Source organism: Misgurnus anguillicaudatus, chromosome 5 (genome assembly GCF_027580225.2).
Source record: "Misgurnus anguillicaudatus chromosome 5, ASM2758022v2, whole genome shotgun sequence".
Classification (NCBI taxonomy): domain Eukaryota; kingdom Metazoa; phylum Chordata; class Actinopteri; order Cypriniformes; family Cobitidae; genus Misgurnus; species Misgurnus anguillicaudatus.
In genome coordinates, this window is record NC_073341.2 from 22,476,391 (window position 1) to 22,489,335 (window position 12,945).

General features: G+C 37.4%; 1 protein-coding gene across 4 annotated transcripts in view; it reads left to right on the forward strand.

The window, feature by feature from the left end:
• ralgds (ral guanine nucleotide dissociation stimulator) overlaps positions 1 to 12,945 on the forward strand; it is a 34,756-nt gene that overhangs the window by 16,410 nt on the left and 5,401 nt on the right. For all 4 annotated transcript variants that reach the window (XM_055167658.2, XM_055167657.2, XM_055167655.2 and 1 more), the window contains exons 2-13: positions 7,079 to 7,383; positions 7,462 to 7,536; positions 7,639 to 7,832; positions 7,920 to 8,044; positions 8,165 to 8,380; positions 9,876 to 9,979; positions 10,250 to 10,334; positions 11,553 to 11,630; positions 11,795 to 11,881; positions 11,962 to 11,994; positions 12,269 to 12,390; positions 12,476 to 12,746. In XM_055167658.2, the coding sequence (XP_055023633.2) occupies positions 7,079 to 7,383; positions 7,462 to 7,536; positions 7,639 to 7,832; positions 7,920 to 8,044; positions 8,165 to 8,380; positions 9,876 to 9,979; positions 10,250 to 10,334; positions 11,553 to 11,630; positions 11,795 to 11,881; positions 11,962 to 11,994; positions 12,269 to 12,390; positions 12,476 to 12,746 (1,695 nt within the window). The remainder of the gene's footprint in view (positions 1 to 7,078; positions 7,384 to 7,461; positions 7,537 to 7,638; positions 7,833 to 7,919; positions 8,045 to 8,164; positions 8,381 to 9,875; positions 9,980 to 10,249; positions 10,335 to 11,552; positions 11,631 to 11,794; positions 11,882 to 11,961; positions 11,995 to 12,268; positions 12,391 to 12,475; positions 12,747 to 12,945) is intronic.

The window sequence follows — 12,945 nt, forward strand, 5'->3', positions numbered from 1 at the left end:
TGGCTCTTAATGAGGAAGAGGTCAAAGAACTGACTTGCACTGTTGTCACAGGGTTATCGCTGTAATAATCTTTTCATTGTTCTGTGTTTGTTAAAAGTGTTTACAAATTTTGCATGCTCCTTAAAGGGGTCTTTGTGTGCTCGATTGAACTCGGAAAGCCGTAATGGGACGAGCAGATCTGTACTTTGTGTAATGGGAAGACCAGACAGGGGCTACATTGACACGTACAGAGAAGCTTTTGTGATGGATCAGAATAGGGATAAGAGGGAGGAACATTGTTATAGTGATAAAGGAAAAACATGGATGTGAGAGGCAGAAGAGGGCAAAGAGGCAGATTGAAGAGGAAGATGAAGGAATAAATATGTGAGTTGGTGAATTCATGAATGAAGCATTTTTATGCAAATTCTGAATAGGTCACTGTTAAAATCACACTGTAAAAACTTTGATCATGATCTGACTATTCATTCGGTGTATACTGGACCACTCGTAGTCATCAGCTGTGAGCTGCACTCACAGGCAGAGTTTTGGGAAAAACTTTTTTCCAAGGTTTGTTTTGAAGAATTCCTCCCTGAGCTCTGCTAATCTCATTCTGAATATAGGAGCAGGTTTTTTGGAGAACGAAAACAGGCAAACCAACATTTACATTGACTGCAAATGTCAGAACAATATTGATGAAACGATCTTAAAATTTACAACCCAATGGGACGGTTTGCCAGATAGGGTTTCGATTAATCCAGGAGTAGACTTTAGTTATATTGGGACATTTAAGTAGTTTTTACAAACATACCTTACAATGGCACTCATATATAATTTAAGATATGTCAGTTCAAAATGTCTTTAAAAAAGCTAGCTCGAACATGCATTTTAGTCTGGGACTAGGATAAGCCCTGTCAAGGAAACCGCCCCAATAACATTTATCTCATGCAAAAAAAAAACAGTACGAAAACAACCCAGAAACCAGAAAGGTCACTTGATAAGGAAGTTAATTATTAGAGCTCAGCTCAAACCTTTTCTCTAACCAGTTCAATTACAGTTAATGCTAACACTGTTAGATTTTTTGTCACAGTCGAAATTTGGATATTCCAATCTGCATGATATATTTTACTTATACACGTAAAGGTGCAGTGTGTAATTTTTATAAGGATCTCTTGACAAAAATTATTAAAAATTATTATCAGTGGCGTATAAAGACCTGACATAATGAACTGTTATGTTTTTATTACCTTAGAATGAGACGTTTTTATCGACATACACCAAGGGTCCCCTACATGCAAGTCGCCATTTTGTGCCGCCATGTTTCTACAGAAGCCCTTAAAGGACAAACGTTTTACTAAGTTGTTTCCGACGATGACATGTTTGTCTGGTGGTGGCAACCTCACTACTAGATGCACTAAAATTTACACACTGTAACTTTAACGTAAACACTTTTAATGTAAATCTAGTTGGTGTAAGACTAAAAAGAAGTGATTGTTTGAAAAAGAAAAGTTGCTGGAAATCTCCAGGATAAAGTGGAATTGAATGGGGAATCACCTTTTTACCTTTTCCTTTTTTCCACTGTGGATTTTTGCTGCAGGAATCTCTGTGCCATCACTCTGCACTGAGGTTTAATGTGCTGTGACTAACTGCACTAAAAACTCAGCGAGCGATGCCAAAATACACAGACTACAGCTTAGCTCTAAATATTCCATCTCTCTCCAGTTTAATTACTCTTAAAGGAGCATGAATCTAGAGAGAACATATGAAACATAAACCTCATCCATGGCACAAATCTATATTGTTTTGCCACCTGGAAAATGCTGACAGAAAAGAGATATGCTCATCGCTCACACAAAAGTGATTTAGGACATTTATAAATATTGTATCGCAAGCCTATGCAAATAACCTATGCTTTATACTCTTGTCATGGCATTAAAAAAGCAAATATGCAGGTATGCATGAAATGTTATGACACATTATGTAAACACGAATAGATGTTGAGCGAAACGCATTAATGGTCAACGGGAGGACTCTAAGCACAGACTCCAAGTACATCAATACATTCCTTACAGTTGACCTCACCCTAGTCTTTCTCTTTTGGATTTAAATACAGATGCATCACGTCATGCCATCTATTGTTATAAAAAGACAATTTGATATCAAGCATATAGTTTATCTAGTTTTTCTGGATTGTTTGAAAATGTAAATGTCTGCCGAAGCAGCCACATGATAGGGTTTGTCCTTGCACATTATTGAACTCCTCCCTAATTTTGACAGGAGGATTTCTGTATTGTTTGTGTCTGTTCTCTACATTGTTTGTGAAGGATGCACCTGTCAAGGAAGCTGTTACGCAGTATTCCTAACCTTCTAACATTTGCAGTACATTTCAGCGCTCTTTGTTTTTCTCAGGAAACTCACTGGTTTTAGAGGGGGAGAGGTGAAGCAGTGGAGAGTTTTAATTTTGTCATAGTGTTCATTTTGAATCATCACCTTATAGCATTAATATTGAGTCTTTGAATATTTTTGTTAGGTGTTTATGACTAATTAAATGGAAAAAGTGAAGAAAGTTTGAATATTTACTCTAGTTGTTTTTGACCCATGCTGGGTAGATATTGGACATAATACTTGGTTTAAAAGTGACCCAATGCTGGGTTGTTGTTACCCAGCCATGAGTTATTACAACCCTGTTCAATATGTACCCAGCATGAGTTAATAACAACCCAGCATATTTAGAGTGTTGTTTTCCAGTAAAATATGAAATATAGATTATACTTTGAATTGTTTTAGCCCAAATTATTTGTATATTTTATGTCTGAATAATCTAAAAATGTATTTAAATTTCAAATTAATTCTTTAACAACAAATTGAAATTACCGTTTTACTTCTCAATTTAACAGACTGATCTCACAGAAAGTCGTGTTATAGTCACGAAAATTTATTAATTTATTAGTGTCCATGGCATGAAATTCAGCTTTTTTTTAATGTCACTCGCACAAATTTCTTTAGACGGTTTCAGCAGTAACAACATAAATAAGCGGCTTTCGTGGTCAACACGTAATTTCCGGTAAACTCCGCTAAGAATAAATAACAACAAAGTATTTTAAACGTAGTTATTTAACAAGCAAAATAAACAACACGTAGATTACATAGGAAACCAAAACATTTGTTATTTTCGACGAGTTATTTGTTCAAGTGTTCAGATTAGCAACTAGTCAGAGCATTAAAAAAACTGAAACTGGAAGTAAAGTTCCGACCAGACCCGTATTGCGTCAGCATGTGCGTCCAATGAAACCCCCTATAAATAGTTTTTCGTGTCCATTGCACGACTTTCTTTTTTGTGGGATTTTATGTATTTTTTTCTCATAGTTTTTTCCTATTTTCTTATCATTGTCTCTTGGGTTTGGGGTTAGAATCACTTTCTGTTACATTTTTAGACCCAAACCCAACTCCAGGCTAGAATAGTTTTAAAAGCGAATGAAAAACATGTAGAAACCAATACATAAAATTACAATATAACACAAACCCCAAATCTAACCCCAAGCGACAATGATTTAAAAATAGTGGGAATGAGAAAACAATACATAAAATGACACGGAAAAGAAAGTTGTGTCACAGACACGAAAAACTATTTATAAAAAATTTGTGCTCAGTGACACGAAAAAGACATTTGTGCTGCAGGTACGAAAAAAAGTTGAATTTCGTGCCATGGACAAATTTTTCATGACTATTTAATATGACTTTGTTAACGTAATCTTATGGCAGTTTGTATGTATTTTACGAGGTGGCTAATTCGTATTAATTCGCGCAACCACACTCGCACATTTTTCTTCGATTTTTATTTGGTCTGTGATGATGGGGTTGGGGCAGGGTTTCATTATTGTTTTTTATGAAAATTTTAAGTTTTTGTATAATTCACTTTGTATGAATTCACACAAATTTGCTGTGAGATCAGGCTGAGACTTGTTTAAGGATGTAGTTGCAGGGTGGATTTTCCCTTATACAATGTAGGTACATTTAGGTGCTTTGCTGTTCCTGTTGTTAAATGTCAGCTGTCAAATGTCTCTTAACATTCATTCAGTCTTGTGTCAGGTCTGTTATTACCAGGTCTCTATAGATCATACTGTCACTGCCCAGTAGTTTCAGCATGAGTCAGAGGGGCTTCCCTATATGTGCATTCAGGTGTGGTGTAACTTTTGTTTTGTTTTGTTTTTATGTTTGTGGTGAGGTAGAAATTTCTACTCCCCCGTTTTTACAGAGTAAATACAGTTGTTTCAGAATATCTCCATCAACAGTAGTATTTTTTGTCTCACAAGCCATCTAAGATACATTTCTGTTGCTTTGGTGCTCATTCATGCTCTTTCACAGTATAGCGAATGTATTTGAGGGAAAGTGTTATGTGGCATGTGTATTTGTGTTACCATAGCGACTGCTGGATGGAGTCCTCTGATTGGTTTATCTGTTCAGGCAGTCATTTCTTTTTTTTCGTTGAGCATGCACTGACTCACACCCCCTCACACGGCACGTACAGGATACACCCTCGCACTATTGGCTCTTTGCCTTAGGCCAAGCTTAGTGTCACTTCCCAATAGTTTCCTAGGAATTCCCTTCAGTTTAAGTGAGTGACGTCAAGGGCTGTATTTCAGTTGTTTGTCTTATGCATTTACTGTAGGCAAGCTAACTTTTGTTTAACTTTTATGTTTGCTTACAAGGCATTATTTGTTGATCATATAGGAAAAAAATGCTATTTTTTTTGCACCTAAAGAAAAGAATTGTACTATTTTATTCTACATAAGGGTGACCAGTCGTAAACTATTCACTTTATCTCATAGACCCCTCAACCCTTACGAAAATTAACCATGGTTTTACTACAGTTAAAACCAAAAAAACATGGTTACTACACTTTAAACACAAAAAACATGCTTAGTTTTCATAAGGGAACCCCCCCTTATCACACACATGCTCAGTTAACAAATTAATTATGGGTGACAAGGGTCAAGGTGATTCTGCATTTGTGGTATTATTAGTATAAAGTACAAGACTAGAGAGTGCCGCGGAGATGACGTATTTTTATAGGGCTAACACGGAAGTTAGCTTGATACTGGTTCCCTTGCAAAAAGCCCAGTAATTTTTCCCATAAACTTTTGGATTATCACAAAAAATGAGCTCTGTGTTTAACAAAAGTTTATGACACTTACACATTTTGTGCAACAAGTTAGTCTTCACAGATGAACACAGCTTTTATGAAGTTAAAATTCAGCTTTTTATATTTCTAGTATCTGTAAAGATTCTTTTGTTTGACAAAAGGTGTGTAAGTGTCATAAACGTTTGTTAAACACAGATCTTAATATTGCGATAATCCAAATGTCTATGGGAAAAATTAATGGGCTTTTTAGTGAGGGATCCAGTCCGGGTTTGGCTTACAAAAAATATGCCATCCCTGCGGCACGCAAGTCAGTGAAACACAAAATATGACTTAGTGCACATTTAAACTCAAAGTGGGCTGGGTTAACCATGTGACGTTGCCTGATAAAGAGACACTTTCGCGGTCTTGTGTGCTTGGTGTTAAGGGTGATTAATACGGGGTCAGCAGTAATCCTGTCTTACCCTTAAAGCCTCTTCTGTTCTAGACGTATATGACCTTGCACATTTACCACACAATACAGGGACAGAAATACACATTTAGTTGAATAATAAACACATTGGTTGTCTTTAGATTATTAAAGTCAACATTAAATCAAATATTCCCTTTTCTACAATGCACGTTTCTGGTCATATGTGAACAATTCATTATTGTTATGTTATCTTAATAATAAATAATAATAAATTGCTCAATCCGTCCTTTTCTAGAGTTGTGGGCTATTGGATAATAGTAGCTAAATATTTATTTTTTGTCATTGTTTTAGAAAATTTGCATTCAGTTTTGATTCTTTCCAATTATAATAATTTTTAATTGATTCACACCAACTGGATAAAATCAAGTTATCCCTTGAATCTTTCCTTATAGTCCATGTAAAGTAATTTCAAATTATTGATTCTAATTTAAACACATTATAAATGTTAGAAATGTATTGCTGAAACATGTTACGTTTTTTGGGCGTGGCTAAAATAGTAGCTCGATGATTAATTCAAGCAAGTGAGCATGGCCCCGCCCCTAACACAATAGCGAGCATTCATTTAGGTTGAAGCGGTCAAAAAATTATTCATTCAATTTACAAATTTTTTTAAGGTAAGTGGTCGCAATCAATTTATTTAAGCTACATTTAAACAAAAAAATTTGGAAAAACAAAACAAAAAAACTTTTGTTTATATGTAGCTTAAATAAATTGATTGTGACCACTTGAATAAATAATTTTTTTTCAGTGCATAGACATTATATATGTAGACGCCTCATGACGTGCTGGAACGTAATCCAGCGTCGCCGCCATATTGGTTGGGTCTCCTCACTTTACGCTAGCACCAGAGTCAATCTGAGTCAATGAGCGAGCAACTATGCCCGTTTTTATGCAGCTTATGGTTGCAATAACGGCACAGTATTGATACCAGATCGCATGGGATTACCCTTCACAAGTAAGATCGAACAAAAAAATTTTTCCATTCATATTATGTCATTCTAATTAATGTTACTTACGTGTGTGAAAATTTGGTAAAAATTCAGGGAGTTAAGATTATTGTAGTTTGGGATACTCCTTCCTCATATAAATGCAGGGGGCGCACATTTGGGGCTTGATACGTCAGCTCCAATAGGCAGCGCCAGTCTATGAGGGATCTACTACGTATATAATGTCTATGGTAGTGGTATTTGAAAGTTAAGAGAGATGGCAGCTTTCCGCGAGTGGGCGTGGTTTGAGAGCTGAGAATTCTGCCTGTTTTATCAAGCGTTTGATAATAAGTTATTTTATTTACTTGATGTTTTTTTAATCATTCAAATTTGGCTCGGTGGTTAATTTCACATTTTTCACGTTTAATATCAGACTTTAATGTCCTATTTGAGACATGATTATAGTATATAGCTCAGTTTTACATAAATGGTACAGAAAGATAAAAGATAAGATAAAAGTTATGAAAACAAAACTATATACTCTGTATTTCTCTCAATCTGCAGAGCTCAGTTCAGGAGATTGGAGAGGAGGTGGAGGAAGGAGCCATCTACACCATCACACTCCGAAAGGTGCAGCTCCACCAGACAGCCAGTAAAGGGCAAAGATGGCTGGGTGTGGAGACGGATTCTGCCCTCAATCTGTATGAGACGTGCAAGGGTCGGACCATTAAAGCCGGCACGCTGGAGAAACTGGTGGAGTATATGGTATCGGCATATAAAGGGAAGGACTATACGTATGTGACTATATTTTTGTGCACCTACCGAGCTTTTGCCACCACCAAACAAGTTCTGGATCTACTGCTTAACAGGTACACAGTCCTTTAAACACATTTTTAAAACGTAAAATTGTGTGAATATTATCTGAAGTGCATGCTTACTTATCTCAGGTATGCCAAACTCCAAGATCATCCTGTTTCAAGGGGACCAAAGCTCTCCCCAGAAGACTACACAGAGCTTAAAAAGTAATGATTTTTTGCTTGTTGTTCAACTAAACCCTGAGATCTCAATTCATTTAGCTGCTGCTAAGAATCGACCTTTCTTATTTGAATTTATGTGCATGGCAGCACTGTCTCATCTATCCTGGGAGCGTGGTTGGATCAGTACTCTGAGGATTTCTGGAATCCCCCGGACCACGAATGCCTGCACAGCCTAATATCCTACTTGAAGCTCAATTTCTCTGGATCGGACCTAGAAAGACGAGCTTGTAACTTGCTGGAGCATTTTCAGCGCAGGCAACTGTCCGAGGTTGAACTTGAAGGTGAGGTTACATTCGTATTTCGTATTAATCTAACAGATGGTTGTAAAAAACTGGCCTAACTTTCTACAACACACCCTGTTTTTGTAGCCGATCTTTGCACCTGCCCCTTTGCCACACCTGAGGAGAGCAGTTTGGAGGATGAATTCTTCCCCTCTCATTTCATGTCTCACAGTCCTGCTCTGGTCGCTGAGCAGTTAACAGTCATGGATGCGGTAAGAGATGAATCAGTCTTTTGTCATGCTTTAGTCTTAAGTAATCTAGTGGCTTAAAAGGTCAGAGGTTAGGTAATTTTTTTAGATTATGTTTTAACCAGACAATCGTTGTTTTTCCAGGAGCTGTTTAAGAGGGTTGTTCCTTATCATTGTTTGGGTGGTATATGGTCCCAGCGGGATAAGAAGGGTAAAGAGCACCTGGCACCCACCATCCGGGCCACCGTTGCTCAATTCAACAGCGTGACCAACTGTGTGATCGCCACCTGCTTGGACAACAGGTCTCTCAGACCCTTTCAAAGAGCGAAGCGCATTGAACACTGGATAGAAGTGGCCAGGGTGAGAAACTACTCTTCTTTAAACTTCCTGTCTTTGGCACTGTGTCCACCAAAGCATTTAAAGAGCACCTATTGTCCGATTCACATTTTTAAATTTCCTTTGGTGTGTAAGTGTGTATTAGTACATGTTAACGATATGCAAAATGGACATACCTCAAAGTAAACAATGACTGGAGTTATCGTCTCCAACGGAAATCTCTTTTCTTGGACTACAACAAACACACGGATTGTAGGCAACAGTTTACTTCCTGGGTCTGTTGACGTAGACAAGACCAACATTATCAATTTCTCCTGCTTGGACAGCCTGTAAGTTAACTCCTGTTAGCATTGCACTATGACCAAATCTTTCAAACATGGTAAGGAGTGTCACATTTCCGGCTGTTTAGGGACACAGAGCTTTTCAAATACGTGCCTTTAAGGAAGAGTGTGACCATGCGAACCACGCAAACACATTGTATTATACCAAATACACAAAATAAAGTTTTTTAGCAATGACATAGGTGCACTTTAAATGCGTCTGAAAACGGCAGGTAAATGCCGACTGTTGGCGCTTGGCGGCATTTCTTTAGCTGAACGCTTAAGTTGCTATGATTATTCTGTAAGTCACTGTACGATGCTCTGGTTGGTTAGTGTGGTATTTCTTCCGCCCCTCCACTGTGATTGGACGACTGAGTGAAAAGTGACATTGACAAGCTCAGCATTTCACCCAAAGTTATTAGGTGTGTGACATCGGCAAAAAGCGGCAGGTGGGTGATGTCGACGTACCGCAAGAGCGACTCGAAATGATACTTCTCTGTATACTTTCTTAAAAACGCTCTTGCGGTACTTTGACATCATCCGCCTATCAGTGCATGCAGCGCCGCAGGAAGTCGAACACACCTATTCATATTTAAACGCTTGTCGCTTAGTATAGACAAAAACACCACCATCTGGCCTTTTTTAAAAACGCTGCGCTTCTATTTAAAGGAACAGTATGTAAGAAATGTATATCATTTAATCATAAAATGGCCCTGATATGTTACTAGACATTAAGAAATTATTTTCATTTCAAATACTTATATCACTGACAACAGTTGTCTGGCCAGGATATTGTCATTTAAAAAGCAGAGTTGCAGCCCTCAACTGATGTTTATGTTGTCATGTTGTGTATTGGCCACCAGTTGTGTGATTGCAGTACCAGTTTTAGCCACAAGTTTTGTGATTGCAATACCAGTTTTGGCCACAATCCTACATACTGTTCCTTTAAACAATTGAAAACATACGCCGGCCACAGAAAACAATGCTCTGGTGGACACATTACTATCATTGTCTTGGACGCACAATGTGGTACATATGAACGCTGTTTTATTTCAAATCATTTTGTAAAAAATATGTAAATAATATACAATAAAAATTGTAAATCACTGTTTCACTTGCTGTTAAGTATATACTTTTATTAACAATAACTCCATATTACAAGTTTTTATAGATTTGTAATTCCTAAATATTTCTTGCAGAAGTGTCGCATCTTGAAGAGCTTCTCCTCTCTGAAGGCCATCCTGTCGGCCCTGCAGTGTAATGCCATCCATAGACTGAGGAGGACCTGGGATGAGGTGTCCAGGTAAAAGCCTAACCAGAATATCTGTCTGCAATGTGACTTAGCAGGGTAATAGGGATACTAGTTTAGTACAAGTTAAACCAGATAAAAAAGTTTGTGAAAGACATGCATTTACATTACATTTAGGCATTTAGCAGACAGTTTTATCCAAAGCAATTTACCAAATATGCTTTTTTTTAAGAAAGAGGGTTGAGATTTGCATGCAATTCAGTGCAGTATTTTCATATAATGTGGATGCATCACATTGACTTGCCAATGTTATGCTGTTTTCAGGGAAAATTATCGCACTTTCCAGGAACTGTCTGAAATCTTCTCAGATGACAATAATTACTCCCTAAGCAGAGAGCTACTTATTAAGGTGAGTTAAAAGGTTATTGAAGGTGTGTGTGTGTGTGCGCGTGCATGCTAAACTCACTGCATTACGCCGCATCTGTCCATTAGCGTTCATGCGCATTGTCAGACACATTGCATTTTTCAAATTTTAAACATGCACTGTAAAAACCCAGCAAAATTTGCTGTTAGTATCTATTGCGGGGGTAAGACAGGATGTGGTTATATCGCACGGTCATCCAGAGGAAAGCTTACTTACAACCCCTTTCAATGCTTGTAAAACCATGTTTCTATAGCAGCTACTGGGTAAACACAAAACCTTTATTCAATTGCACAATATCTGCAGCCTGCCGGCTCAACGTTCAGTCCTTTGGCCTGTTGCGTTTTGTTGAAGACAGCTTTAAATACTTTTGTTGTGCTTTTTTGCTGGTTAGCGTGCTTTTGGTACGTTTGATGGACATCTTGAAAAGAATCCATTAGTGTTAAAAGGGCTTTGCAACTCAGAAAATAAGAAACTTAATTAAAGCAATAAGGCTGAGAGACAATGATCTTTGAGGCACAACACAAAGCAAAATATAAGAAAATATAAGACACCAATAAATTATTACATTTATTAATATGAATAACTGTATAGATATACAACTTGTCTAATGAAGACCATATTTGGATAGTGTATGAATATATTTTTTCATGTGAATCATGTGAAATTTTAATTACTGTGTACCATGACACACATCAGTGTTTTTGAAAATTTGAGCGTTTTAAAAATAACTTCAAGTTCCTTTGTTTTGATGTTATCTAGATTTCTGTTCCTATGTGACTGGCCCAGAAAATAGCTGAACTTGTCAGAATGAAACCACGCATGATGAAAGCTTTCCTTTACGTACATTCGAGCACAACATTAGGGAGCATACTTGGCATGTGTAGAAAATCCTTCTTCAAATTCATGTGCAATTTATTACGAAGGAATTCCTAAGATGATGTCATGAACTTGTGTGACCTAAAGTCATAAATCATGTGTGACCTGATAAAGCTCCTCTCTAATACCAAAAGGCTTCCCCAGGGCGTTGCTCAGCACTATCTTTAAAAACGATTCAGTTACTCTAATTTCCATTTTACGTCATGGTTTGTCGTGACAATGCAATCTTTAAATTCCACTTTGACAGGCTTATTTGCTCTCGTAATGCTGCTTAAACTTTTGCAATGCAAAACTTACTAAGTTGATACGAAATGGATTTCTCAACAGGAGGGCACCTCGAAATCAGCTATCATTGAAATTAACCACAAAGGAACCCAGAGGAGACACCAGCAGCAGAGAGATATGGTATGCAATGATATTTAATAATCAAGAGCGCCCCCTTGTGATCAGAATGCATGATGTTATATTCATTTTTTTTGTAAGTGTAAACAGGAAACCACTTCCATATTTTCCTGAATAGAGATATGAATTATAAGTCTATTTATATTTATCTTCTTCCTGCTGTTTAGGGTGTCGTGCAGGGAACTATTCCATACCTTGGTACATTTTTGACTGACCTAGTCATGTTGGATACTGCTATGAAAGATCATGTAGAGGTGAGGAGGATTTCTGTAAGGAAAAAGTATTTTAAAATATTCTCTCGAATCTCATAAAGACCATGCTTTTATTTTGTCAGGTCGGGCTGATTAACTTCGAGAAGAGAAGAAAGGTGAGACCATATTTCATAACATGGATGCTGATTGGTCAATATAAAAGTAGTTCACTAAGCTACTGTGTGTGTATATCACTGAACCTATACAATTATGCAGTGTTATTGTTTACATTTATCTTTTAATGAAAGGATGAATTTACTTAAAAAATGTGACAAGGCACTTGAGGTTATGATGTAATATAGTCATGAATGAAGGGCAATGTTAGATGTTTTAGTCTATATAACAATTTTACTGTACAATAAGTAAATATGTGCATTATTTTCTGATTAGGAGTTTGAAGTGATTGCTCAGATCAAGTTGCTTCAGCTGACCTGCAATTACTACAACTTCGCCAAAAACCAGCGCTTTACCGATTGGTTCAAAAGAGTGGAGAAACTTACAGAGGCCGAGAGGTAAGAAAGAAATATGAGACGGTGGCTTAAAGTTATTCCAAATAAACAGAGATATTTAATAAATATGCTGGCTTTTCTTTCTCAGCTACTCTTTGTCCTGTGAGATCGAACCGCCGTCTGAACCTGTATGCAAAAAGAACGGAGGAATCGTCAAACGCATGAGCGAGGAATCGGGTTACTGCAGCATAGGCACCTCGCGCTCCAAATCCTTTGAGCAGCCACGCTTGAGTCAGTTCAAAGACAGCTTCAAAGATGCCACCGACTCCATCAGCCTGACCTCAGCTGGATCCAGCGTTTCAGATGGAGAGGAGAACAGCCTCAGTCTGCTGAACTCCCCAGATTCAGCCAATCAGAGAGTAAGATCACATACTGTTTGCTTGTTTGTGTTTTGCAACACTAAAAGGCCAGTTCAGACCAAAAGCGAAACAAACTGATACAGCAAGGGGAGAGTACCTAAAAAACCTTGTCGTCAAAAGAACAATAACTGAATACTTACTTTTAGTTCACAGTCAATTCAAAGTTTTGCTCTTGATTTAAATAGGCTTGTAGTAATGT